Below are 26,987 nucleotides of genomic sequence, written 5' to 3'. Positions count from 1 at the left end.
GCTGGGATTAAAAGAGTGTGGCACCATGCCCAGCTTTTATTAAAAGAAAATTATTTCATTTATTTACTTATTTATTATTTCATTTATGTGCAAGCAGAGAGAGATAGAGACAGAAGACAGACAGAGAGAATGGGTGCTCCAGGGCCTCTAGCTGCGAAGGAAGGCCAACCCCAACGAGGAGAGGGCTTCCACACTTACAGACGGTCCCTCTCGCGGACAGCCAGGTGCAGCTCCTCCTGCCGTTCCTGCCTCTCCTCCTGGGCAGAGTCCCCCTGAAGCTGCAGCTCCATGTTCACCCTGCGCAGTCGCCACGCCTCCTGCTCCAGCACTTCCAGCTGTTGCTGCAGCTCTTCCCGGGCCTTCTGCAGGAGCTCTCGCTCCCTGGAAGAAGGAGATCAGAGACGGGCAGAGCTAGGGACTGAAAACCCTTTCTGGAAGCAGACACCCCCGAGGTTAAAGGAGACAGGTGTCTATTTGCTTTCATCACCCCATCTTTCCTTTTGAACAGGAAAGTATTATCACCTAAAAGACCCCAAACCTAAAAGGTTGACCTGCAGGAATAAGCAGTACAAAAAGCAAAGCAGGGCTGGAAAGATGGATGACTCGGTGATTAAATGCATTTGCTTGCAAAGCCTGCTGACTTAGGTGCCTAGTACTTGCATGAAGCACAAAGTGGCACATGGGTGTGGAGTTAGTTTGCAGCAGGAAGAGGCCCTGGCACGCCCATACTGTCTCGCAGATAGATCAATAATTTTTTTTTTCTAAAAACAGGAAAACAACCTGAGGATCCCTGGGTCCAGAGTCAGTAGGAAGGGTCATTCAAAAAATGTGACAGGAACCGAGCATGGTGGTGCACGCTTTTAATCCCAGCACTTGGGAGGTAGAGGTAGGATTGCTGTGAGTTCAGGGCCACCCTGAGGCTACATAGTGAATTCCAGGTCAACCTGCACTAGAGCAAGACCCTACCTCAAAAAAAAAAAAAAAAAAAGTGACAGGAGCCGGGCATGGTGGTGCACGCCTTTAAACCCAGCACTTGGGAGACAGAGGTAGGAGGATTGCCATGAGTTCAAGGCCACCCTGAGACTACTTAGTGAATTCCAAATCAGCCTTGGCCAGGGTGAGACCCTACCTCAAAAAAAAACATGACAGGGGCTAGAGCAATGATTCAGTGCTTAAAGACACTCGGTGGCAAATCCTGACAGTCTGGGTTCGAGTCCCCAGTATTCATGTAAGCCAGATGCACAAAGTGGCACATGCATCTGGAGTTCATTTGCAGTGGCAGAAGGCCCTCTCTCCCTCTCTCAGAATAAATATGGACACATTAGGCAAGTGGCTAAATGAGGAGGAAAAGTGTACATGGGTGTGGGTATGTAGCTCAGTGGAATAGTGCTTGCCTAACAAACCCAAGGCCCTGGGTTTTGTTCCCAGCCCTGCAGAAGAAAACCATAAATAAAACCAGACATGGAGGGGAGGGGAGGACAGCGCGCCGGCTCACTTGCTGAGAGAGTCCACCTCTCCCTGAAGGCCCGCAGTCTGTCCTGCGAGAGCGTCCCGCTCCCCCGTGAGCTTCTGTAGCCTCTCTCTCAGGGCTTGGCCCTCTTCCTCCCACTGATCGTGCTGCTGCTGCAAGCAGCTCATAGCCTCCTGGCAGCCTGCAAGCTGCTGCCTTAGTTCCTGTGGAGGGAGAGCAAGAGAAAGATAATGAGCAAGAGGCCAGGGCAGAGGAAGGATGTCAGGACAAGATGGCTGAGGGCTAGTGCAACAAGGGTAAGCTGAGAACAGAGATGGAGACTGTTGATAGGCCAGAGTCAGAGGTAATTGGCCACTGTGGCTCTAGAGTCTTAGCCTTTATCATTTTCACACACACACAGTGGCATAAGGAAGTGGCAAGTATTCCTAGGCACCTCAGGACTGGGAGAGCGCTTACCCACACTCTCCCAGGACTCTCCCTAAGAGTATGCGAAGACCACATGCTCAATGAAACCATCTTGCATGTAATGAAACATGCCACTGGTATGGAGGGTGCACTTGCAATCCACAGTGCACCTGGTTAGACAGAGTCTGGTGGCTACTTTAAGGTACCAACTGAATACCTTATGACTGGCCAAATAAGAAAGATAACCCAGGCTAGACAGGTGTCCAGGTCACAAATGGGTTTAGGCACCCAGCTCTGTGGCTGAGGGGGGCCCTGGAGGTTCTCACCTGTACAGCCTGATGTCTCCGTGTCAGCACTGAGTGCACCAGAGTAAGAGCCTTGTCTGGGTTCTGGGGATCAAACTGGGAGAAGCGACTAGAGTCCAGCTGCAACGAGCTCTCATGACCACAAGCTCGGCCCATACTGTCCTCTTCTTCCACCAAGGCCTGAAACCCAAGCCAGCATCATCGAGGGACTTACACTACAGCCAGAGGAACCTGAGGCCTTCCTTCTCCCTGGGGCAGGGACAGGCTCTAAGAACAAAGCTGGCTGTTTTCTTTAACTTTCTGACTCTGGTCACCCACCTCTAGAGTTAACAACAAGGCTGGAACCCTCTCTGGTACAGCAATAAATGAGTGACAAAAAAATAAATGAAGTGACAAAGACAGAATTCAGCCTATAGCCTAAGAACTACAGACGGCGACAAGTATGTCCACCACACAGTGCTAGGACACGAATGCTCACCCACCCCTTAGTGTTCTAGTCTTTAGAGAACTCATTCTCTTTTTCACTTTTTAAATTTGTGTGTTTGTTTATTTATTTGAACGAAGGGAGAGAGAGAAAGAAGCAGATAGAACTCCAGATGCATGTGATACCTTGTGCATCTGGCTCTACATGAGCACTGGAAGACCAGACCTGGATCTTTTAGCTCTACAGGCAAATGCTTTAACCACTAAGCAATCTCTCCAGACCTCTTTTTTTTTTTTTTTTTTTTTTTACTATTTATTGACAACCTCCATACACATATATAATATACCATCGTCATAATCCCTTCCCACCATCCTCCTTAAATAACCCATTCTTTTTAAAACACATTTTATTTTTATTTATATATTTTTTATTTTATTTTTACTTATTTATTTTACAGAAAAAGGAGACAGAGAGACAGAGAATGGGTGCACCAGGGCCTCCAGCCACTGCAAATGAACTCCAGACACGTGTGCCCCCTTGTGCATCTGGCTAACGTGGGTCCTGGGGAATCAAACCAGGGTTCTTTGGCTTTGCAGGCAAATGCCTTAGCCTCTAAGCCATCCCTCCAGCCCAAGAACCCATTCTTAAACATCCTACAACCAAACCTCAAACTGGAAATCAAGGCAGGCTGAGGATACAAAGGTTTGTGAGGCATTGTCTAGTTACTTGACAAAAGGCTTACCAGGGCCTGGGTTATGTCCTTGATCAGATGCTGCAAAGATAACTTTTCCTCTTGGGCATTCCTACTAAGAGATGCCTCATGTTCCATTAACTCTGCATGATTTGTCTCCTAAAACAGGACCAGAATAGAAACTAAGAGAACTCATAATTCCAGTCCCCAAGTCAACAAAGGCTCACTCTATTCTGCCAATCCCACTTTTACAATGAGTCTGACAATGTGATGTGGAGATAAAAAGTTCAGATGAGGACTGGAGAGATGTTCAGTGGTTAAGGACACTTCCTGTGCAAGCTGTAGGGCCTGAGGGGATCTGAATGGCCCAACTTCAAGTCACCAGACCTCACATAAACAGTTGTCATGACCACACATGCCTGTAATCCCAGGCCTGCAAAGGGGACCCGAGACCAGGAAATCACCAGATTTTCACCAGGCTCGTGAAGCAGCAAATTCTGGTATTAGAAAGAAACTCCAGCTCAAACTGAGAATGAGAGGCAGGGTGATGGAGTGAGAGAGGGTCTCTTACTGAGCTGGGAGCTCACTAGCTGGGCAGCAAGTGTCAGGGATTCTCATATCTCTGCTTCCCCAGTGCTTGGGTTACAGACAAATGTTACCATGCCCAGCTTTAAATACATACATATATATATGAAATTTTTTTTTTTGAGGTAGGGTTTTGTTCTAGCCCAGGCTGACCTGGAATTCACTATGTCATCTCAGGGTGGCCTCAAACTCAAAGCAATCCTCCTACCTCTGCCTCCCGAGTGCTGGGATTAAAGGCGTGTGCCACCACACCCAGTTTGAAATTATTTTTTAAATTACTTATTTATTTATTTGCCAGCAGGCCATTATTTGTAAACAACCCAGGCCATTAGACTTGGCGCCTTAACCACTGAGCCATCACTCCAATCCTCCCATCCAGCTTTTATGGGGTGCTAAGAATCTGAACTCAGGTCCTCATACTTGAGCAGCAAGCACTTTACTAACTGAGCCATCTCCCCCACCCATGGTTGGGTTTGACTCGCTCCACATATTCCCTTACAGATGTCTTGCGAATTTGACAGGTTTTATCTTTTTTTTTGGGGGGGGGGCAGTTCAAGGTAGGGTCTTGGTCTAGGCCAGGCTGACCTGGAATTAGTCTCAGGCTGGCCTGGAACTCACAGTAATCCTCCTATCACTGCCTCCCAAGCGCTGGGATTAAAGGCATGTACGCCTGGTAGTTTTTATTTCTTGTTCTTTCTTTTTGTTTTTTTTTGGGGGGCGGAGGTTGAGGTAAGGTCTCACTCTAGCTCAGGCTGACCTGGAATTCACTCTGTAGCCTCAGGGTGGCCTTGAACTCATGGCAATCCTCCTACCTCTGCCTCCCGAGTGCTGTATTAAAGGACTGCGCCACCACATCCGGCTTTTATCTCTTAATGTATGTGACAGGGACACGTTTCATACATATGCCATTGTAATTTCCCCAGGAATTTAGTCAGGATAATAGACAGTAATATTTATTAAATGGCTAAATGAAGCTGGGTGTGGTGGTGCACGCCTTTAACCTCAGCACTCAGGAGGCTGAGGTAGGAGGATCACTGTGAGTTTGAGGCCAGCTGAAGACGACATTGAATTCCAGGTCAGCCTGGGCTAGGGACCTTGAAAAAACAACAACAACAACAACAAATAGGATAAATGAATAAGTTAGCCAATTTTTTTTTTCTCAGCTTTGGAAGGACTTACCAAGGAACATTTTACTGGGACCCTGCACTACCTGTCCACAAGGGGCAAGGAACTCGAAAACCCACTCCCAACTCCTTTCCAGAGCAAAAGATCACATACCAGGATCTCCATTGTCTCCCGCAGAGCCTTTACCATCTTCTCATAATCTTCATTTTGCTTCTGAGACTGGGTCAGCAGAGCTGAGAGCTCAGTCACCCTACAGAGAAGAGCACAGCACTATCTCCTGGGCAGCCCACGGGGTGGACAGAGCTATACACAGCACACCCAAGCCCCGACACAGATCTCTCCTGTAGTGCCCACCCCCGAATCTCCTGGGTTCACTCAGCCCCCAGCACTCCCTGAATGCATCCTTCCACTGGTGTGTCTCCTTACACCGGGGAACACCAAAACCACTCAGACACATGCAGGGATTTACCACATTGCAAGACTGGAACACGTGTTTGGGGGCCTGAGAGCTGGAGGAAAGCCCCGGCCCAGGCCCTTCCAGGCCTCGCTTGATCTTGAAGTCAAGCACCCTGAAGCCAATAAGAATATCAGAATTGCCATATGGCATAGTCCCAAGGTCCCTCCAGCCCAAGGTTATTGACTCTGATGGGGGGGAAAAAAGGAGGCATGACTTGGGAGATACTGTAGCCAATAAAGTCTAGCAAAATCACCAACATCTTATCACTTAATACTGTATGTTAGAGCTTAATGCTTGGTATTACATTTGTGGCTAGAACATGAATTTATTTTTCTTTCGTTCTTTCTTTCTTTCTTTCTTTCTTTCTTTCTTTCTTTCTTTCTTTCTTTCTTTCTTTTTTCCTTTATAGTTTTTAGAGATGACATCTGGCTGGTTATTTAGTCCAGGCTGACCTTGAACTTGAAATACTCTTAAAATATTGTATTCATTTATTTATTTGAGAGAGAAAGAGGCAGAGAGAGAGAATGTACATGCCAGGACTTCTAGCCTTTGTAAACACACCTGAATCACTAAGCCCTCTCTCCAGCCTTTGAGATCCTCTTGACCCAGCCTCCTGCAGGATTACAGGTATCAATCACCACATCTGCCTAACAAGTATTTCTTTTTTTAAACAACAAATTTTTTTGTTCATTTTTATTTATTTAGTTGAGAGCAACACAGAGAGAAAGAAGCAGATAGAGAGAGAGAGAATGGGCACGCCAGGGCTTCCAGCCACTGCAAACGAACTCCAGACACGTTCGCCCCCTTGTGCATCTGGCTAATGTGGGTCCTGAGGAATCAAGCCTTGAACCGGGGTCCTTAGGCTTCACAGGCAAGCGCTTAACTGCTAAGCCATCTCTCCAGCCTTTTAAATCCTCTTGACCCAGCCTCCTCTAGGATTACAGGTATCAATCACCACATCTGCCTAACAAGTATTTCTTAAATGAATGTCATCTATGGGTTTAAAAAAAAAGTTTTGCTTTGTTGACGGGGCTGGAGAGATGGCTTAGCGGTTAAGCGCTTGCCTGTGAAGCCTAAGGACCCCGGCTCGAGGCTCGGTTCCCCAGGTCCCACGTTAGCCAGATGCACAAGGGGGCGCACGCGTCTGGAGTTCGTTTGCAGAGGCTGGAAGCCCTGGGGCGCCCATTCTCTCTCTCTCTCCCTCTATCTGTCTTTCTCTGCCTGTCACTCTCAAATAAATAAATAAATAATGAACAAAAAATTAAAAATAAAAAAGTTTTGCTTTGTAGAGACAGGGTCTTGCTATGCATCCTTATCTGGACTGACACTATTTGGCCCAGGCTGGCCTCAAAATCAAGGCAATCCTGCTGCCTCATTCTTTTATTTTGTAACATTTCTAAGAGCCTAAGTCACTATAGAGTCTTTCATTTAAATATTTTTAGTTATTTATTTATTACAGAGAAAGAAAGAGAGGGCTGGAGGAATGGCTTAGCAGTTAAAGTGTTTGCCTGCAAAGCCAAAGGACCCAGGTTCAATTCCCCAGGACCCACGTCAGCCAGATGCACAAAGGGGAGCACACATCTGAAGTTCGTTTGCAGTGGCTGGAGGCCCTGGCGCGCCCATTCTTTCTCCCCACCCCACCCCCAACTCTGTCAAATAAATAAATAAATAAATAATAAAGAGAGAGAGAATGGGCAAGCCAGGGCCTCTAGCCACTGTAAACAAACTCCAGGCACATGTACCACCATGTGCATCTGGCTTATGTGGGTTCCAGGGAGTTGAACCTAGGTTCTTAGACTTTGCAGGTAAGTACCTTAACTGCTAAGCCATCACTCCAGCACCATGTAATTATTTCTTTAAATATTTTATTGATTTATTTGAGAGAAAATGAGAAAGTGGCAGACAGAAAGAATGGGTGCACCAGGGCCTCTAACTTCTGCAAATGAGCTCTAGATGCATGTGCCACCTAATGTATCTGGCTTTATGTGGGTACTGGAAAAATGAACCTGGGTCCTTAGGCTTTGCAGGCAATAGCCTTAACCACTAAGGCACCTCTCCACCCCTCATTTAATTATTATATAACCAGCCAGGCATGTTAGCACATGCCTTTAATCCAAGCATTTGGGGGGGCTGAGGTAAAAGGATCACCATGAGTTCAAGACAAGCCTGGGCTACTGAGTTTTAAGTCATCCAGGGCTGGAGGGAGACCCTACTTCAATAATAAATAAATAAATACTCCCTTAATTATATCATTTAACAAACAATGAAGGGTCTAGATGAAGTACAAAATACTGGAGTCATAAAACTTACTACAGTATAATCTTTGCATTCAGTGACTCCAAAAACAAATAAACAAACAAAAAAATGGTCATCCAAGATAACACTAATAGGTAGAGTTATAACCTTAGCCCTGGGAAAAAGACTTTGCTATGCACTCTATTTATATGAGACTTAAGTGCTAAAGTGGGACTCTGCTTATATCTCTGCACTTCTTATCACCAGTTATAAAATTCCAACTGGGCATGGTGGTGCACGCCTTTAATCCCAGCACTCGGAAGGCAGAGGTAGGAGGATTGCCATGAGTTTGAGGCCACTCTGAGACTCCATAGTGAATTCCAGGTCAGCCTGGGCTAGAGTGAGACCCTACCTTAAAAAACAAAAAACAAAAAAACAGCCAGGCATGGTAGTGCATATCTTTAATCCCAGCACTTGGGAGGCAGCGGTAGGAGGATAGCCATGAGTTCAAGGCCACCCTGAGACTACATAGTGAATTCCAGGTCAGCCTACACTACAGCAAGACCCTGTCTCAAAAAAAAAAAAAAAGAAATTCCGGCTGGAGAGATGGCTCAGCAGTTAAGACACGGGTCTGCAAAGCCTGATAACAGGAGCTCAACTCCCCAGGACCCACATGAAGCCAGAGGCACAAGAGGGCGCATGCATCTGGAGTTTGTTTACAGTGCCTAGAGACCCTGGTGTGTCCATTCTCATTCTCTCTCTCTCCTTGCAAATAAGATAAATAAATAAAAATAATAAAAATAGCCAGGCGTGGTGGTGCGCGCCTTTATTCCCAGCACTTGGGAGGCAGAGATAGGAGGATTGCCAAGAGGTCAAAGCCACCCTGAGACTACATAGTGAATTCCAGGTCAGCCTGGACTAGTGTGAGACCCTACCTCGAAAAACCAAATAATAATAATAATAATTTCAATTCACTGTAATTAAAATTAAATTAAATTAAAATTAAAATAGCCAAGCTAGCAATATAGCTTGGTGGTAATACACTTGGCTAGCATGTGCAAGGTTCAATCCCTAGCATCACAAAAATAAATAAGCCTAACCAAAAAGAAAAGGGGGATGGGAGCTGGCATGGTAGCTCACACCTTTAATTCTAGCACTTGAGAGGCAGAGGTAGGAAGACTGCCATGGGTTTGAGGCCACCCTGACACTACAGAGTGAATTCCAGGTCAGCCTGGGCTAAAGAGGAAGAGAGGAGGGGGGGGGGTAGAAGAGGGGAGGGGAGGGGAGAAGAGACAAGAGAAGAAAGAAGAGAAGAGAAGAGAAGAGAAGAGAAGAGAAGAGAAGAGAAGAGAAGAGAAGAGAAGAGAAGAGAAGAGAAAAGAAGCGGGGCCTGGATGTGGTAGGTAGGAGGATCACTGTGAGTTCGAGGCCACCCTGAGATTACATAGTGAATTACAGGTCAGCCTGGACTACAGTGAAACCCTGCCTTGAAAAAAACCAAAAAAGAAAACAAGAGGGGAGGTATTACCTAATGAGACACACAGAGATCAGTGAGGTGACAGCAGATCAAAAGATCATAGGAACATGGCAATGTAATAAGGTCAGGGAAGTCAGGGAAGGTCTCACTGGAGAGGTGACATGTGAACTGTGCCTTAAAGGTCAGGGCAGGGAGAGGAGGGAAGCATCTTAGGCTAAGGTCAGCATATCCAGAGACAGAAACATGGAACAGCTAGCAGTTTGGTACTGACAGAGGACAGTCAACAGGCAAGAAACCTAGCTGCAAGGCCATCTGAGGCACAGTGAGTGATAAACCCAGGCTGTGACACTGGGCCTTGAACTAGGCTCCTGGGGCACACTTCCTTCTTTTCTCATGGTGGGAATGTTCCGGGCCCCTCCCCCAACTACCACCAAGTCTCTAGAGCAGTCCTCCTGGGCCCATAGGCCATCTCACCGGTCCTGAAGCTCAGCCTTCTCCAGATCCCCTTGACTCTTCAGCTGGAGTAACTCCTGGCTCCTGTCATGGGCTTCCTTCTCCAGTGCCTGGGTCTTGGCCACGAGCAGCAGCAGCTGGGTTGGCTCACTCTCACCCATTCTTCCAGATCCGCTGGGGTCCCGAGACTGTGCTCTCACCGTCAAGCGCAGACAACAGGTCAGCAGGGACCCTGACAGCCTCGCATGTTCAGCTTTTAGCTCTGTCAGGTCTCTGAGCACAAGCAAAAAAGATAGCAGAGACCAAGGAACCAAGGAAGGTTGATGATCAGGCTCATAAGCCTGAGGGACAGGTCTGGGAAAATCATCTGAATCCACCAACAGCAAGTCTCCTGGCCACCCCCCATCCCTCTTCTATAGCAGCCCACTTGAGAGTAAGGCCCTACCTCAAAAAGCCAAAAAAAAAAAAAGATAGTAATATAGCAGCCCACTTGCCTTAAATCCAGAAAAAAAAAAAAACAGGGGCAAACCCCTCTTCTCATCCGCACACTGACCTGTCCGTAGCTGACTTCATTTGCAGGAAGTGGCGTCGGAAGGTCACCACCTCCCGCCATAGACCGAGAAGACGACTGTGTTCACCTTTCAGATAGCACTTGAAGAACTGTGTGTTCAAAAAGCCAGGTCAGGGCTGGAGAGATGGCTCAGTGGTTAACGGGGCATGCTTGCAGAGTGTAATGACCTGGGTTCAATTCCCCAAGCCAGATGCACAAAGTGCTGCATGCATCTGGAATTTGTCTGCAGTGGCAAGGAGGCTCTGGTACAACCATTTTCTCTCTCTGTCTGCCTATTAGTCTCTCTCTCTCTCTCTCTCTCAAATAAGTAAATAAATAAATATACTTTTTAAAAAAGCCAGATCAGGGCTGGAGAGATGGCTTAGTGGTTAAGGTGTTTGTCTAAAAACCTAAGGACACAGGTGTGATCCCCCAGTACCCATGTAAGCCAGACACACAGGTGGCACATGTGTTTGAGGTGGCTGGAAGCACTGGTGCACCCATTCTCTTCTCCTGAACCCTATGTATGTCGGTCTGTTTATCTATCTGCCTCTTTTTCTTGTTCTTTCTCAAATAAATAAATAAAATATTTTAAATTTTTAAAAAGCCAGATTAGAGCTGGGCAGAGTGGCACATTCCTTTAATCCCAGCCCTTGGGAGGCTGACATAGGAGAATTGCTGTGAGTTTGAGGCCAACCTGAGACTACCTAGTGAATTCCAGGTAAGCTTGGGCTAGAGTAAGATCCTATATGGGGGAGAAACCAGATCAGCTGGGCATGGTGGCTCATGCCCATTTTTTTTTTTGGGGGGGGAGCAATTTTCCAGGCAGGGCCTCGGCTTTAGCTCAGGCTGACCTGGAATTCACTATGTAGTCTCAGGGTGGCCTTGAACTCTCAGGGATTCTCCTACCTCTGCTTCCTAAGTACTCGGATGAAAGGTGTGGGCTATCATGCCTAGTCAGTGCATACCTTTGATCCCAGCATTTGGAAGGCAGTGGGAGGAGGATTGCCATGAGTTCAAGCCCAGCCTAAGACTACATAGTGGACTCCAGGTCAGCCTGGGCTGGAGGAAGCCCCTACATAAAAAAAAAGATCCAGCTCATAACCAAGGGCACCAATGCAAGACTCTCGGAATTCTCATTGTCCACTGGGTTGGGGGTGAAGGGAGGAGGGAGGAACTTTAAGGAGATGGCTAATGAATGGTGTCTATGTTCAGGTTATTTTGAAGGGTTTAGTAGTAAAGTCGGTAGTGGGACTCAAGAAGTCAAAGGGCCTTGAGTGGAAAGAGGCCTTCCTCTGGGCTAGATCAGAAAAAAGGATGCACAGTTCCTGCTTAACACATAGGTGCTATTACCACAGACTCAGCAGGAGAACTGGGTGCTCTAATACACATAAACTGCCTAGCACAGAGAAAAGGCTTGGGGATCATTTGTTTTCTTTAGCTAGGATTAGAAAATCCCCAGGGCCTATAACTGGTTTTTCTTTTCCATTCAATTTAGCAGCAACCTTTTCAGCATCCAGCAATGCGGGACTTCCCGATGACGGGGCCAGTAAGCTTTGAGATCCATTTAAAAACACAACCTGGTCATTTTTGCAATAGTTGATTTGACTACCTGCCAGCTACCAGCAACGCCTAGGCTAGGCAGAACCAAGAAGGGATGTGAAGTGGGGCCCCACTATGGGCATGGGCAGGGATAATCAAAGACTTGAATAAGAACAGCTCAGTTTGCACCCAGGTCCCGAAGTTAACCCTTTCCAGTACTAACCAGAAGAGCAAGCACTCAGAGTGTACATTCCATCCTTGTTCTTCCTACCTCCTGCTCCATCCGCCATTGGCTCTCCTTCCTCATTAACTCGTCCCGGGCACGACTCCAGTCCACTGTCAATTTTTCCACATCTTCCTGAAGGGCTTTATTCACCACATCAGCTTTTTCCATGTGCAGCCGGAGCTCAGTGTTGACTTCTGCGAGATTCTCACACCTGCACCAAGGAAGAGCAAGGAAGAATTAAGGTCAGGTACTGTTCCAAGTCCTGGACCTCCTGGGAATAACATGACAGTGAGCGGAATTTTCCATTGCCAAGAATTAAAAATACATTTTTTTAATTTTTTGTTCATTTTTATTTATTTATTTATTTGAGAGTGACAGAGAGAGAAAGAGGCAGATAGAGAGAGAGAATGGGCACACTAGAGCTTCCAACCACTGCAAACAAACTCCAGACGCGTATACCCCCTTGTGCATCTGGATAACGTGGGTACTGGAGAATCAAGCCTCGAACCGGGGTTCTTAAGCTTCACAGGCAAGTGCTTAACCACTAAGCCACCTCTCCAGCCCCCAATTTTTTTTTTTTTTTTTTTTGAGGTAGAGTCTCAATCTAACTCAGGCTGACCTAGAATTCACTATGTAGTCTTAGGCTGGCCTCAAACTCACAGCGACCCTCCTACCTCAGCCTCTCGAGTGCTGGGATTGAAGGCGTGCGCCACCATGCCTGACCCAAAATTTATTTATTTATTTATTTAAGAGAGCAAGAGAATAAGTGGGTGTTGGGGCTCTGTACAACACGTTGTGGATCTGGCTTTACATGAGTACTGGGGCTGGCTTTGCAAGCAAGTTCCTTTAACCACCGAGCCATCTCCCCTCCCTCCATTGCCAAGAATTAGAGGGCTAGAACTGAAGTCTATGTTTCCCATTAGTCTTTTTTTTTTTTTTTTTTTTTTTAAGTTTTATGAGGTAAGGACTCACTCTAGCTCAGGATGACCTGGAATTCACTCTGTAGTCTCAGGGTGGCCTCAAACCCAAGGTGATCCTCTTACCTCTGCCTCCCGAGTGCTGGGATTAAAGGCATGTGCTCCTTTATTATTTATTTATTTATTTATTTTTGTAATGAAAAGGTTGTATTCTGAGACCCTATTATCCCTGCTCCAATTCTGCTGAGGGTCATCTTTGGTGAGGTTATCGGTATTCTTTTTCTTCTGTTTTTTTTTTTAATAAATTTAAAAATTATTATTATTTATTCATTTAAGAGAGAGAAAGAGGCAGAGAGAGAGAATGGGCATGCCAGGGCCTCCAGCCACTGCAAACAAACTCCAGATGCATGTACCCCATTGTGCATCTGGCTTACGTAGGTTCTAGACAATCAAACTGGGATCTTTTGGCTTTGCAGGCAAATGCTTTAACTGCTAAGCTATCTCTCCAGCCAGCTTTTTCTTCTGTTTTTGTTTTTGTTTTTCTTCTTCCTTTTGGTTTGTCATGGTAGGTAGGAGCTCATTCACTCTATCCCAGACTGACCTGGAATTCACTCTAGTCTCAGACTGGCCTCAAACTCACAGCAATCCACCAACTGCTGCTTCCCCAAGTACTATGATTAAAGGCGTGCACCACCATGCCCAGCCATCTTTTTTAATAATTTCATTAATTTATTTATTATTTGAGAGAGAGAGAGAGAATGGGTGCACCACGGCTTCTAGCCACTGCAAACAAATTCCAGACACATGTGCCATTATGTGCATCTGGCTTATGTGGGTACTGGGGAATGGAACCTGGGTCCTTAAGGCTTCACAGGCAAGCTCCTTAACTGCCAAGCCATCTCTCTAGCCTTCTTTTTTCTTTCTTCCTTTGTAGCCCAGACTGACCTTAAACTCACAGCAATCCACCTGCGTCAGCTCCTGATTGCTGGGACTACTACCAGCCATCATGCCTAGCATTTTTCTACCCACACATTTATCCTCAGGACAGAAGCCTTTTCACCCAGTGGCCAATTACTTAGGTCAGAACATTTAGGGTACATCACCTCTGCTGCTCTTCCTCCAATCGAATCAGCAGCTGTTCCAGGTTTGGCTCCTCCACGCTTTCCCACCGCTGAGGGAGCAGCCCCTTTGTGAAAGAGAAATGAGCCTTTTATTACCTACACAAAGACATTACCCAGGCCAAGTCACGGATGCCTCCTTCTGTAGCAGCCCACTTTCTTCCTAATCTTTCTCCCTTTGGTGAGCAAATTGTTTCTTTTCTCAGTCAGTGTGTCCTAGAAGCAAATCCACTGCACTCCTCTTTCCAGAGGTGAACCTCTCCTGAAAGATAGCATTTGATGGCAAGTGACGTTAAACCTAAGAAGTATAAGCTATAATCTACCACTAAATGGCCTGGATTTCTACTATCCTAATCTTGGATCTTGGGAAGTCACTCAACTTCTTTCTTATTTTTTTCAAGGTAGAGTCTCACTCTAGCTGAGGCTGACCTGGCACTCATAGAGATCCTCATAGGGACCTGTAGGCCCAGGCTGACCTCAAACTCAAACAGCTCTGCCTCCCAAGTGCTGGATTAAAGGTGTGCGCCACCATGCCCAGCTTCTTCACAAAATTTCTTCTTTTTTTTAAAGGCAAGCCCAATGGACTGGCCTGATTTTTATGCAAAGGTGAGAGAGACAGAATGGGCATGCCAGGGCCTCCAGCCACTGCATTCAAACTCTAGGCGTGTCTACTCCTTTGTACACAAAGTGTGACCTCGTGCATTTTAGTCACTGTGCATCTGGATTACGTGGGAACTGGAGAATTGAACATGAGTCCTTAGGCTTCGTAGGCAAGCGCCTCAACTGCTAAGCCATCTCTCCAGCCCCCACTCACCTCCTTGATGCTACATATCTTCAGCTACACAATGAAGATGATTTTCATTCTCCTCAGAAAGTGACTTGGCAAACTCAGTGCCATAATGACACAAAATCACAACTGGGAACCTGGACTGCATGGAAGGTGCTCACTACCTTTTGGTTCTCTCCTTCTGAGACAACCTTTCTGAGGAAACTGGACAAAGGTAAATAGATCTGTCAGGGTCGGTCCTGCCCAGCCAACAGGACACATGCATTCATCTACTGTAGGAATGCTTTGTAGGCCTGAAGCATACATTTTCTGGCAGATCAACACTGACACCTGCTGGAGGAAAGATGCATTTTTCCTCCAGTTCAAGATGCCTATTCTGCTAAACATCCTGAAATTGCATTCACCCTTAGAGAACTAAGGTTTAGACTCTCTCAGAATGGCGATTAAAAAAAAAAAAAAAGAAATACAATAATGATCGAACTGATGGAGTGAGATCTCAGGAGCTGAAGGCAAAGAGACTTCTGTCAAACATTCTGTATCACCCTCAGCCTCCCTAAATAGCAGAAAAAGCCAACAAGTACATTCTCTGAGGGCTCAGGGGCAACCCAGAACTCAGTCTTACCCCTGTGGCTTCTAGCCGCTTCTCCAGCTCTTGGCACCAGCTCCGGTACTGTAAGACCTGAGGCAAAGAGAGCAGGCCCTGAGGATAGACACAGCTGGTACAAATAGCACAAACCAAAGGCTCCCAGGGACAGTGGGCAAACCAGCTGTGAACAGGGGAATCAAGTGACAATGGTGAGTGAGGCCATACATAACATCTTAAGTTTCATATGGGCGTTTACAGAATACTTTCTGTCATCCTTGTGTTATGGAGAGGCAAAACCAGAAATCCTCGGTGAGGTCTTAACTCTGGAGGAGGAGGACAAATCTGGGCAAATGATAATATCACCTTCAGAGAGGACATAACCCATAATTCACAGAGTGCTTGTGGGTATCCAAGCAGAAGCTGTGGGTGAACACTGGCAGGTCAAGATCTGGCCGTTTCCCCATACATGGTCTCCCTCCTGTGCCCTTTACCCAGCTCTAGCCCCCAGTTCTGGGAGGGTTACTCTCCTTCCTTCCACAGAAGGCCACAGCTACTTCACCTTGGCCTGCAGCTTCCTCACAAGGCTCGCTTGCCTCTGCTGGGCCTCCTGCGAGGTTTTCAGCTTCCTCCAGGAGGCAGCCTGGTTCTCCGCCATCTGCTGCTGCAGGGCCAACACCTGCTTCTCCAGCACCAGCTGTAGCGACTGGGGCTTCATGCTCAATCTGGGGCTTCCTGCCTCCATGGGGCATCACCCAGCAAGCCCACAGGTTTCTAGCCAGCCAAACACTGCTACTCCCCTGAAGGGTCTCCAACCATTGCTGTGCCTCTGGGACCTCCTCTTGAGCTGGGGAGCAAAACATATAGCAAAATTGAAGGGACTGGTTAGATGACAATTTATTCAACAAACATTTATGAAGTCTGGAAAAGCTGAGTTTAGCAAAGCAAATAGGTTCTTTTATGACCAGGTTCCCCAGAACCTTTAAAACACTCAGGGAGATGCTATTTTCTAACATGGAGCTATGATGAGCATCATCTCCCAAAGTTCATGGACCATGAGACAAGCTCACAGCACCCGTGTTTCCAGGAGTGCCTTGGGAACTCTGCCCTAAGAACTCATGGCTGAGACACTTGTTGAATCACTGAAAGTACCACTAGTCTGGCAAGAGAGACAGACACAGTGAAATACAATATGGCATGTACAGTAATAGAGACATCATAGAAAAGAACAGGAAGGGCTTGTGAGATGGCTTAGCAGTTAAGGCACTTGCCTATGAAGCATAGGAACCCAGGCTTAATTCCCCAGAACCCATGTAAGCCAGATGCACATGGTGGCGTATGTGACTAGAGTTCATTTGCAGTGGTTGGGGGCCCTGGCATGCCAATTCTCATTCTCATAAATAATTTTTTGTTGTTGTTTTTTGTTTTTGAAGGTAGGGTCTCTCTCTAGCCCATGCTGACCTGGAATTCACTATGTAGTCTCAGGGTGGCCTTGAACTTGCGGCAATCCTCCTACTTCTGCCTCCCGAGTGCTGGAAATAAAGGCGTGCGCCACCAACCTGGGCTTAAATAAATTAAAAAAAAAAAAGACTCAAGTGATGGGCTGGAGAGATGGCTTAGCAGCTAAGGCTCCTGCCTGCAAAGCCAAAGGACCCAGGACCCATGTATGCCAGATGCACAAGGTGGCACATGCATCTGGAGTTCGTTTGCAGAGGCTGGAGGCCTTGGCATGCCCATTCTCTCTCTCTCTCAAAATAAATAAATAATAAATAAACAAAATATTAAAAAAGACTAGTGTGAAACCCTACCTCAAAAAAAAAAAAAAGGCAGGCCGGGCATGGTGGCTCACGCCTTTAATCCCAGCACTTGGGAGGCAGAGGTAGGAGGATCGCTGTGAGTTCGAGGCCACCCTGAGACTACATAGTGAATTCCAGGTCAGCCTGGGCTAAAGTGAGACCCTGCCTCAAAAAAAAAAAAAAAAAAAAAAAAGGGCAGTAAGTAAGTCTAGCTGGAGAGATGGCTTAGCAGTTAAGGCATTTGCCTGTGAAGCCAAAGGACCCAGGTTCCATTCCCCAGGAGCCATGTAAGCCAGATGCACAAGGTGGCGATATGTCTGGAGTTTGCTTGCAGTGGCTGAAGGTGCTAGTGAGCCCATTCTCTCCTCCCCCCATCTGCCTCCTTCTCTTTCTCAAATAGTAAAAAATAAGTAAATTAAATAAAATAAATTGAATCTTTAAGCTGGGAGTGGTGGTGAATGCCTTTAATCCCAGCACCTGGGAGGCAGAGATAGGAGGATCACTGTGAGTTCAAGAGAGACCCTACCTCAAAAAAAAAAAAAAAAAAAAGTCAGGCATGATGGTGCATGCCTTAAATCTCAGCACTTGGGAGGCAAAGGTGGGAGGATTACCACCAGTTCAAGGCCATCCTGAGACTACTTAGCGAATTCCAGTCAGCCTGGGCTAGAGTAAAACCCTACCTTGAACCCCCCCCCCCCAAAAAAAGGAAGAACAACCTAGGAAGGGGCTGGAGAGATGGCTTACTGGTTTAGGTGCTTGCCTGCGAAGCGTAAGGACCCAGGTTCCATTCTCCACTACCCATGTAAGCCAGATGTACAAGGTGGCACATGTGTCCTAAGTTTGTTTGCAGTGGCTAGAGGCCCTGGTGTGCCCATTCTATCTATCTGACTCTTTCTTTCATAAAAATAAAAAAGAAAAAGAAAACCAGAGAAAAGCAAAAGGCCACACCCAGATTGGTGGGGGGTGGTGTGAACTATGTGAATCACCAGTACCATCAGTTAATACTTGCCAAATGTGTCCATAAGTCATTTTTTTTTCAATCGTGTGTGTGTATCATGTATGTGAGTAGTCATGGCATACATGTGGAGGTCAGAGGACAACTGCAGGTGTCCGTGAACAGCAGGCTATCTAGCTGGCCTGCAAGCTTCTGGGATTCTCTTGTCTGTCTCTTACTGCAGATGCTCACTACCGCATGCAGCCCAATGTGGGTTCTGGGGAATATGAACTCGGCTTGCACAGGAAACATTCTATCCATGGAGCCATCTCTCAATCCGGGGTCAGTCATTCATTGTATTAAGAATTGTATTTGCATCATATCACATTTTGTAAATACAATTAAGTGGGCTGGGGAGGTGGTTCAGTGGTTAAAGGCACTTGCTTGTAAGTACTATATACATGTGTGAGGAAACAGAGGCTTAGAAAGATTAAACAACATGTAAGCTGGGCATGGTGGTGCACACCTTTAGTCCCAGCACTCGGGAGGCAGAGGTAGGAGGATTGCCACGAGTTCAAGGCCACCCTGAGACTACATAGTAAATTCCAGGTAAGCCTCGGCTAGAGTGAGACCCTATGCTAAAAAAAAAAAAAAAAAAAAAAAAGGATTAAACATGCCAGGTCACAGGCTGGCATTTGATTAATGAGAGATTTGAACACAGTAGCCTGATCCCCACCCCCCCCCAAAAAAGATAGCTGGCCTTTCAGGCAAGAGATCAAGAGAAAGAAGAAGGAACCAGATATAGCAGGGTAACAACCTCTACTCATCCACTAGGAGCTGGGCCAAAAGCAAGCAGTGGGCCATTGCAGGTAAGGGAGGTCAGCCTAATAGTGACCTTCAGATTAAAAAAAAAAGTGAGGGCTGGTCCACGCTCTGCCTCTAATGGGCTCTGTGACTTTAAGCATGCCACCTCCTTTTCAGTCTCTTCATCCAAAAATGAACATCTAGTTATAAAACTTTTGAATTTCTTGGGTTTCTGAAACACAATTATTCTATAACCTAGTGGTAGAGACAGGTGCATTCTTCTATGTATTTGGCCCTAAGACACCCACCAGGAGGGCTAGGGAACATCAGTATTTCCAACTAGCTATCACAAAACAAAACAAAAAAGGAGCCGGGTGTGGTGGTGCACACCTTTAATCCCAGCACTTGGGAGGCAACCTGAGTTACAGTGAGACCCTACCTCGAAAAACAAAAACAAAAAAAGAAAAACAACTAAGTATGCAAATATTTTACTTATGGAGCTAAGAAACCAAGATATTTATGTGCAGAGAACATTTTCTGCTTATTCCACATGCATGCTGGGGCCCACATGCATTCACACCCACACTCACAAACATAGTCACACATGCGTGCATTGGGGGGGAACTGGGCCAAGTCAGGGTGCATGCCATCATCCCAGCCTTCTGGACAAAGAAGGCAGGAAGATGTCAAGTTCTAAGTCAGTGTGATGGTTAAATTTTGTTGTCAACTCAATCAGATTAGGAATCAAGTAAGAGATATGCCCCTTGAGTGGGTCTGTAAGGGTGCTTCCAGGAAGAATTAACTGTGGGACAAAAGCCCTCTCCCCAAGAACAGCCAGCCCTTCTGAGGTGGGGCTGTATACTATGAAGCTCCCGGAGAACACACGGCCCTTTTTCTGGCTGCTCTTGCGGCTGGCAGATGCGTGCATCTACCCCGTGACTGCTGACCTCGGACTTTGGAACCTAGCTTCACTGGTGTGTACTGAAGACCAGTGGCTCTCCAGGAATCCTCTCAGCCTTCAGTGCCATATTAGGATGGCTCAAGCATCCAGCCTCATGGACTGAGCAGCTACCAGGTTCTCTAGCTCACCAGCTAGTGCTGGAATGCCCAATCCATACCCTGTAAGCTAATTAATAAATCCCTTATTAATTACATATTAATTGTATTGGTTCTGTTCCAATAGCGAACCCTGATCAATATAGCCAGCCTAGGCTATAAGAGACTGTCACCAAAAAAAGCAGAGCCGGGCTGGAGGGATGGCTTAGCGGTTGAGGCGTTTGACTGCAAAGCCAAAGGACCCAGGTTCGATTCCCCAGGACCCACGTTAGCCAGATGCACAAGGGGGTGCACGCGTCTGTACTTCATTTGCAGTGGCTGGAGGCCCTGGTGCACCCATTCTCTAACTCTCTCTCTCCCTCTTTCTGTATCAAATAAATAAATAAAATTAAAAACAAAAAGCAGAGCTAAATCTTCTCCTTTGACTGTGGCCTGGCCCATAATAAACGATCATAGAAGGTGCTACCGCTTGTTCTTGCTCACTCTGATCAGTTTCTCTGGGGAAACACCTGCTGTCCTGAGGACATGCAGGCAGCCTGTGAGGAGGCCCAGAGGTAAGCAACTGGGGATTTCTACCAACAGCCCTGTGAGTGAACTATCTTCCAAGTAGATCCTTCAGCCCCCAGGGTAAGCATTCAGATCACTGTCCGCTTTGACTGCAGCCTAATTAAAGATCCCAAACCAGAAACACCCAGCTAATCCGTTCTGGATTTCTGTCCCACAACAAGGGATAATAAACAACTGTTGTTTTAAGCTGCTTAACTGTAGGGTTGTTTTTTTTTTTGTTTTGTTTTGTTTTTTGTTTTTTTTTTGCCTAGCAACATAGCTAATAAAACTAGTCCCCGCGAAAGCTTCCTGATGGTGGTTGTTTTTATCAACAGGGCAGCCAGATGATCTTTGTTATTTATTTACTTATTTATTTGTGTGTGGGGGGGGGGGTGCTCCCTTGAAAGATACTTTTTGTATCTGGCTTTATGTGGGTGCTGGGGAATTGAACCTGAGCCAGCAGGCTTTGCAAGCAAGTGCTTTTAACCACTGAGCAAAGTCTCCAGCCCTGTTTTGTTGTTGTTTTGTTTTGTTCAGGCAGGGTATCACTCTATTCCAGACTGACTTGATCAAACTTTTTATTTATTTTATTTTATTTTTTGTTTTTCGAGGTAGGGTCTCACTCTAGCTGAGGCTGACTTAGAATTCACTATGTAGTCTCAGGTCAGCCTCAGCTAGAGTGAGACCCTAGACTTAGAATTCACTATGTAGTCTCAGGTCAGCCTCAGCTAGAGTGAGACCCTACCTCAAAAAAACAAAAGAAAAAAAAATCCGATTTCTAATGGCCTATAGGGTCCTAATTGATCCACTGTAACCAACTGATTTAATCCTGCTTCTTACACCTCTGCCATTTGCCCACACCCCTCCAGCTTCATAGGCACCTTCCTTATGCATGCTGGGAACACACCAAGTGCCACACCCAACTGTTATTTTCATGACTTGCTCCCTCACCATCTTCAAGTCTCAATTCAAGTGTTACCTTTTTCACAAGTTGTTCTCTAACCACTGAGTAAAGTACCATGACTCCTACATACACACTGGGCCTTCTACTTAGTACATGCTCTGTCCCTAACCATTACCTGTAATCCCACCAGTATAAAAAATTGGCTTTGGGGGGCTGGAGGGATTCCTCAGTGGTTAAGGCGCTCGCCTGCAAAGCCTAATGACGCAAGTTCAATTCCCAAGTACCCACATAAAGCCAGATACACTGTGGCATATGCATCTGGAATTCGTTTGCAGTGACTGGAGGCCCTGGCATGCCCATTCTCTCTGTCTCTCTTCTATCTTTCTCTGCTTATGAATAAATAAATAAATAAATATAAAATAAATAAAAAGGGTAGGACTCCTTACAACGTAATCCTCCAGACACAAAACGACCTAGATATCCATGACCTCATAGTGCCTGACACTACCTACATAAGACCATCATAATAGGAAGAAAAGATCATGACATCAAAATAAAAGACTGATTGAGAGGGAGAGGGGATATGATGGAGAATGGAGTTTCAAAGGGGAAAGTGGGGGGAGGGAGGGAATTATCATGGAATATTGTTTACAACCATGGAAGTTGTCAATTAAAAAATAAATTAAAAGTAATAAAATTAATTAATTAAAAAAGTTGGTTTGGGGCTGGAGGAATGGTTCAGTAGTTAAAGGATTTTGCTTACAAACCCTGATGGCCCAGGCTCAATTCCCCAGTACCCACATAAAGCCAGATGTACAAAGTGGCACATACATTTGGAGTTTGTGTTTACAATGGCAGGAGCCCTGGTGTGCCTCTCTCTCTCAAATAAATAAATATTTTTTAAAAAATTGGGCCATACCTGATATTCGATAAAAATGCCAAAAATACTCAATGGAGAAGAGACAGCCTCTTCAGCAAATGGTGTTTTGAAAACTGGATAAATATCTGCAGAAGGATGAAAATAGATTCTTCTCTCTCGCCATGCACAAGAATTAAGTCCAAATGGATTAAAGACCTTAACATCAGACCGGAAACTTTGAAACTGCTAGAGGAAAAAGTAGGGGAAACCCTCCAACATATTGGTCTTGGCAAAGACTTTCTAAATACAACCCCAATTGCTCAGGCAATAAAACCACAGATTAACCACTGGGACCTAATGAAATTACAAAGATTTTGCACCGCAAAGAACACAGTGAAAAAAGCAAAGAGGCAACCTACAGAATGGGAAAAAATCTTCGCCAGCTATATATCTGATAAAGGATTAATATCTAGGATATACAAAGAACTCAAAAAGTTAACTAATAAGGAATCAAACAGGCCAATCAAAAAATGGGCTAAGGAGCTAAATAGAGAGTTCTCAAAGGAAGAAATACGAATGGCATATAAGCACCTAAAAAAATGTTCTACATCACTAGTCATCAGGGAAATGCAGATTAAAACTACATTGAGATTCCATCTCACTCCTGTCAGATTGGCCACCATCATGAAAACAAATGATCATAAATGTTGGCGGGGATGTGGAAAAAAAGGAACCCTTCTGCACTGCTGGTGGGAATGCAATCTGGTCCAGCCATTGTGGAAAACAGTGTGGAGGTTCCTAAAGCAGCTAGAGATTGATCTACCATATGACCCAGCTATAGCACTCCTAGGCATATATCCAAAGGACTCATCTCATTTCCTTAGAAGTACATGCTCAACCATGTTTACTGCTGCTCAATTTATAATAGCTGGGAAATGGAACCAGCCTAGATGTCCCTCAACAGATGAGTGGATAATGAAGATGTGGTACATTTATACAATGGAGTTCTACTCAGCGGTAAAGAAAAACGAAGTTATGAAATTTGCAGAAAAATGGATGGACCTGGAAAGTATTATACTAAGTCAGGTAACCCAGGCCCAGAAAGCCAAGCGCCACATGTTCTCCCTCATATGGGGATCCTAGCTACAGATGACTGGGCTTCTGTGTGAGAATGAAAATACTTAGTAGCAGAGGCCAGTAAGTTGAAAAGGAGACATAAAGGGTGGAGAAAGGAAGGGAAGAGGATACTTAATAGGTTGATATTGTATATATGTAATTACAATGATTGTAATGGGGAGGTAATATGATTGAGAATGGAATTTCAAACGGGAAAGTGTGGGGGTGGGGAGGGAGGGAATTACCATGGGATATATTTTATAATCATGGAAAATGTTAATAAAAATTAAAAAAAAAAAAAAAAAAAAAAAATTGGGCCAGGCATGGTGGCCCACACTTTTAATCCTAGCACTCAGGAAGCAGAGATAGGAGGATTGCTGTGAATTTGAGGCCAGCCTTATACTACATAGTAAATTCCAGATCAGCCCCGGCTACAGCAAGACCCTACCTCAAAAAAATAAAATTAAAAAAAAAAAAAAAAAAAGGTTTTGGGCCGGAGAGATGGCTTGGTAATTAAGGCACAAGCCTGTGAAGCCCAAGGACCCAGGTTCGATTCTCCAGGTTCCACATAAGCCAGATGCACATGGTAGCACAGGCATCTGGAGTTCTTGGGTTGGCCACCCAAGTGTTGAAATTATATATGTGCACCGCCATGCCCAGATAGCAGTGCTTTATTGAATGCTGTATTATTATTATGTATTATTGAGTGCTTTATTGAATGCTGTATTATTATTGTATTGAATGCTTTTGCTTGCAAAGATTAACAGCCTGGGTTGCATTCCCCTATACCCATGGAAAGCCAAATACACAAACTGGCATATGCATCTGGAGTTTGTTTGCAGTAGCAAAAGTCCCTGATGTGGCCATTCTCTCTCTCTCTCTCTCTCTCTCTCTGAATCTTTCTGCTTGCAAATAAATAAATAAAATATTTTTAAAACTTTTAGTATAAACTTGTTTTACAAACAAAACCATAATTCCTGTGACTAAAGTAAAGATTAATGCAACAGTCCTTTACTAAATCCAAAGGCAACTTCATGAATTTACCACATGCCTGGGGCAAATTCCAGCTCTACTCATTGTGGAAATAAGGCATATTATACTTAAGTAAGTGCCTCTTTCTTTATGTGTAAAATGTGAACATACACGTCCCATAGATTGTTGTGTGAATGAAATGGACCTTTACGTGCAATGCATTCAGTAGAAACCGTCATTTTGGACTAGTCCATAAATACTAGCATCACGTGGGATACAGAGATGAAAAATGATGTCTTAACGAACAAGCTCAGCATGTGAAAGCCTGACAGGAACCCGGAGATTCTGGGGTTTGGAGCGCAAAAGCCAAGAATCGGGATGAGCTGAGCCTGACGAAGAAGCAAGCTGGGAAAGGTTTCCAAGTTGAGTTGGATCCCAAAGCGTGGGACGACAGGAGGGGACCGAGCGCGTGCAAAGCGGCCAGGGGGCACTGGGAGGTTGCAAAGGCTCGGGGCTGCAGACGGCGGCGGATGTCGCCGGGGAGAGCAGCGTCTAATCCCGAACAGCACGGGGCTGCAGGGCTCTCGGGAGCCCCGGCTGGAGGCTGCAAGCCGGCAGCAGAGGCAGGCGGGCGGGCAGTACCGGCCGGTCCCAGCCCGCGTCCGGGCCTCAGTTTCCTCCCGGGACACGCGAGGCGGCATTCCCGCCGGGGGCCCCACGCTCCGGGCCTCGGACCGTTACCCTGCACACCTCCCGCTCGCCCCCGGCCCCACCTCACCGCGAGCGATCCCCGAAGCACTCCTCAGCGAAGGAGCAGCCGCCCAGAGGCCAGGCCGGGGGCGGGGGCCCGCGGCGACCAGACCCGGCCCCCCCAAACTCCCGCCCTTGGAGAGGGGCCGTCCCCGCCGGGCCGGCCGGGCGGGGGTAGGGCCTCCCGCCATGTTAGGTACTGGCAACCGAGTTACTTTTTAAAAAAAGGGCCCAGAAGAAAAAGGGGGGTTTATGTTGAGACATAACTATCCCTCTCCAGAAATACATACAACTAAGATCTCCGAATTCTAGCAAGGGACGTTCTGAGAGGAGAATCAAACACCTGCCCTCGATCCTCCACCTTTGACTTCAGATTTACATAACGCGCATGCGTCAGCACAGTTCCAGCGCGCCTGCGCAGTTTCACTGGTTGGGGGACAAAATGAGCTTGTAAAGGGTCTGAGCTGTTACGTTGCGAGGAAACTTTCAAGACAACCCGTTGCAGGGGATTTTTGTTTTGTTTTGTTTTGTCCCCACATTCCTACGCCGTTGCTCCAAGCAGTTATTAGGAAACACAACGCACACACAGCCACGTTACTTGGTGTCGTTTGGAACTCTCAGCGCTGTTTCCATACACTTGTGGTATATATATATTTATTAATATATATTAACAGAGGAGGGAGGTAAATAGAGAGAGCGCCAGGGACTGTAGCCACTTCAAACGAACTCCAGATACATGCGCCACCCTTTGCATCTGGCTTACTTGGGTACTAGAGAATCGAACCTGGGTCTTTTAGCCCATGGTGTCACTTTTACCTGAATGGTTTAAATATGGTTGCCTCCAGAGCTGAAGTTTGTCTAATTTCCGGTGCAGTCATGCCTACCTCTAGATGACTTGATTTACTTTCTATGAATCAGGTAATGTTATTAATTTTTATTTTTTATTTGCATATGTCTGTGTGGATACACCAAAGACCTCTTGCCAATGGGCCACTTCTTGCATTTAGTGTGGCAATTGAACCTGGGCTGTCAGGCTTTGCAAGCAAGCACCTTTAACTGCTGAACCATATGCCCAGCCCCCAGCCCTCACCTGCAGGCAATGCTAATCTCATGGTATTTTGTATGTGAGTTATTAATGCATTTTCTTAGAGTTGAAATTCCATTTGCTTTCCTCTGATACTTGGCTCTGGTTTTAATAGAGACAGAAAACACACCAAAACCAAAAATAAGGAGCTTCCAAAATATACACGCTCACATTTCTCCCCAACAACCTACTATACCAAAGGTGAAGCCAGGAATCTGCATTTTTTATGAAATTATTTTTATTTTTATCTATTTATTTGTATATATGTGTGTGAGAGAGAGAGTGGGCGCACCAGGACCTCTAGCCACTGTGAGAGAACCCCAGACTCATGTGCCACCATATGCATCTGGCTTATTTGGGTTCTAGGAAATCAAACCTGGGTCCTTAGACTTTGCAGGCAAGTTCCTTAACCACTAAGCTATCTCTCCTGCCCCAGAATCTGCATTTTTGCAAATGCTCAGATGATTCTGTTACGGGGTCTGGTGTCACACAAGTAAGACCATTGACTCACGGAATGTGAGGCCAAGTTTTATTGCGTAGAAAGAAAGAAAAAGAGGAAAACTGGTGTGCCAGGTCTGCATCCCAGAGTTCAGCATCTCAAGAGGCAGCCCTGATCTGTTGGGAGTGTCAGTTTTTATTGGAAATAGCCACATGATGTTTATAGTAAAAACAGGATCGGGAGTTAAACCACAAAGTTGCATGCTGTTAAACAAGGGGGAAATATTACAAGAAATGTCAAGGTTACATAGGTCACATAGGAGGAACTGAGGCAAGAAACATTCTATGCTATGTAATCACAAAGCTCTCTAGAAACA

At 45.8% G+C, this 26,987-nt stretch overlaps 1 protein-coding gene across 4 annotated transcripts in view; it reads right to left on the bottom strand.

Annotated features, from left to right (window-relative positions):
* Positions 1-25,236, bottom strand: part of Cep250 (centrosomal protein 250) — a 68,097-nt gene extending 42,861 nt beyond the window's left edge. Inside the window, exons 1-12 of one of the 4 annotated variants that reach the window (XM_045156193.1) lie at positions 25,117-25,236; positions 15,914-16,198; positions 15,391-15,468; positions 13,967-14,049; positions 11,992-12,157; positions 10,182-10,288; positions 9,650-9,901; positions 5,160-5,256; positions 3,348-3,455; positions 2,203-2,361; positions 1,496-1,674; positions 199-381 (exon numbers count right to left, since the gene is read on the bottom strand). In XM_045156193.1, the coding sequence (XP_045012128.1) occupies positions 199-381; positions 1,496-1,674; positions 2,203-2,361; positions 3,348-3,455; positions 5,160-5,256; positions 9,650-9,901; positions 10,182-10,288; positions 11,992-12,157; positions 13,967-14,049; positions 15,391-15,468; positions 15,914-16,096 (1,595 nt within the window). In that variant the 5' untranslated portion in view covers positions 16,097-16,198; positions 25,117-25,236. Of the gene's footprint in view, positions 1-198; positions 382-1,495; positions 1,675-2,202; positions 2,362-3,347; positions 3,456-5,159; positions 5,257-9,649; positions 9,902-10,181; positions 10,289-11,991; positions 12,158-13,966; positions 14,050-15,390; positions 15,469-15,913; positions 16,199-25,111 lie in introns of all 4 variants that reach the window. The other 3 variants (XM_004668023.2, XM_045156194.1, XM_045156195.1) reach the window with 3 other exon arrangements.
* Positions 25,237-26,987: the final 1,751 nt, after the last annotated feature.

The sequence above is a fragment of the Jaculus jaculus genome, chromosome 8 (assembly GCF_020740685.1).
Source record: "Jaculus jaculus isolate mJacJac1 chromosome 8, mJacJac1.mat.Y.cur, whole genome shotgun sequence".
In the NCBI taxonomy this organism is placed as follows: domain Eukaryota; kingdom Metazoa; phylum Chordata; class Mammalia; order Rodentia; family Dipodidae; genus Jaculus; species Jaculus jaculus.
The sequence above is the reverse complement of the archived record's forward strand: the minus strand, read 5'-3'. Positions and strand labels throughout refer to the sequence as shown.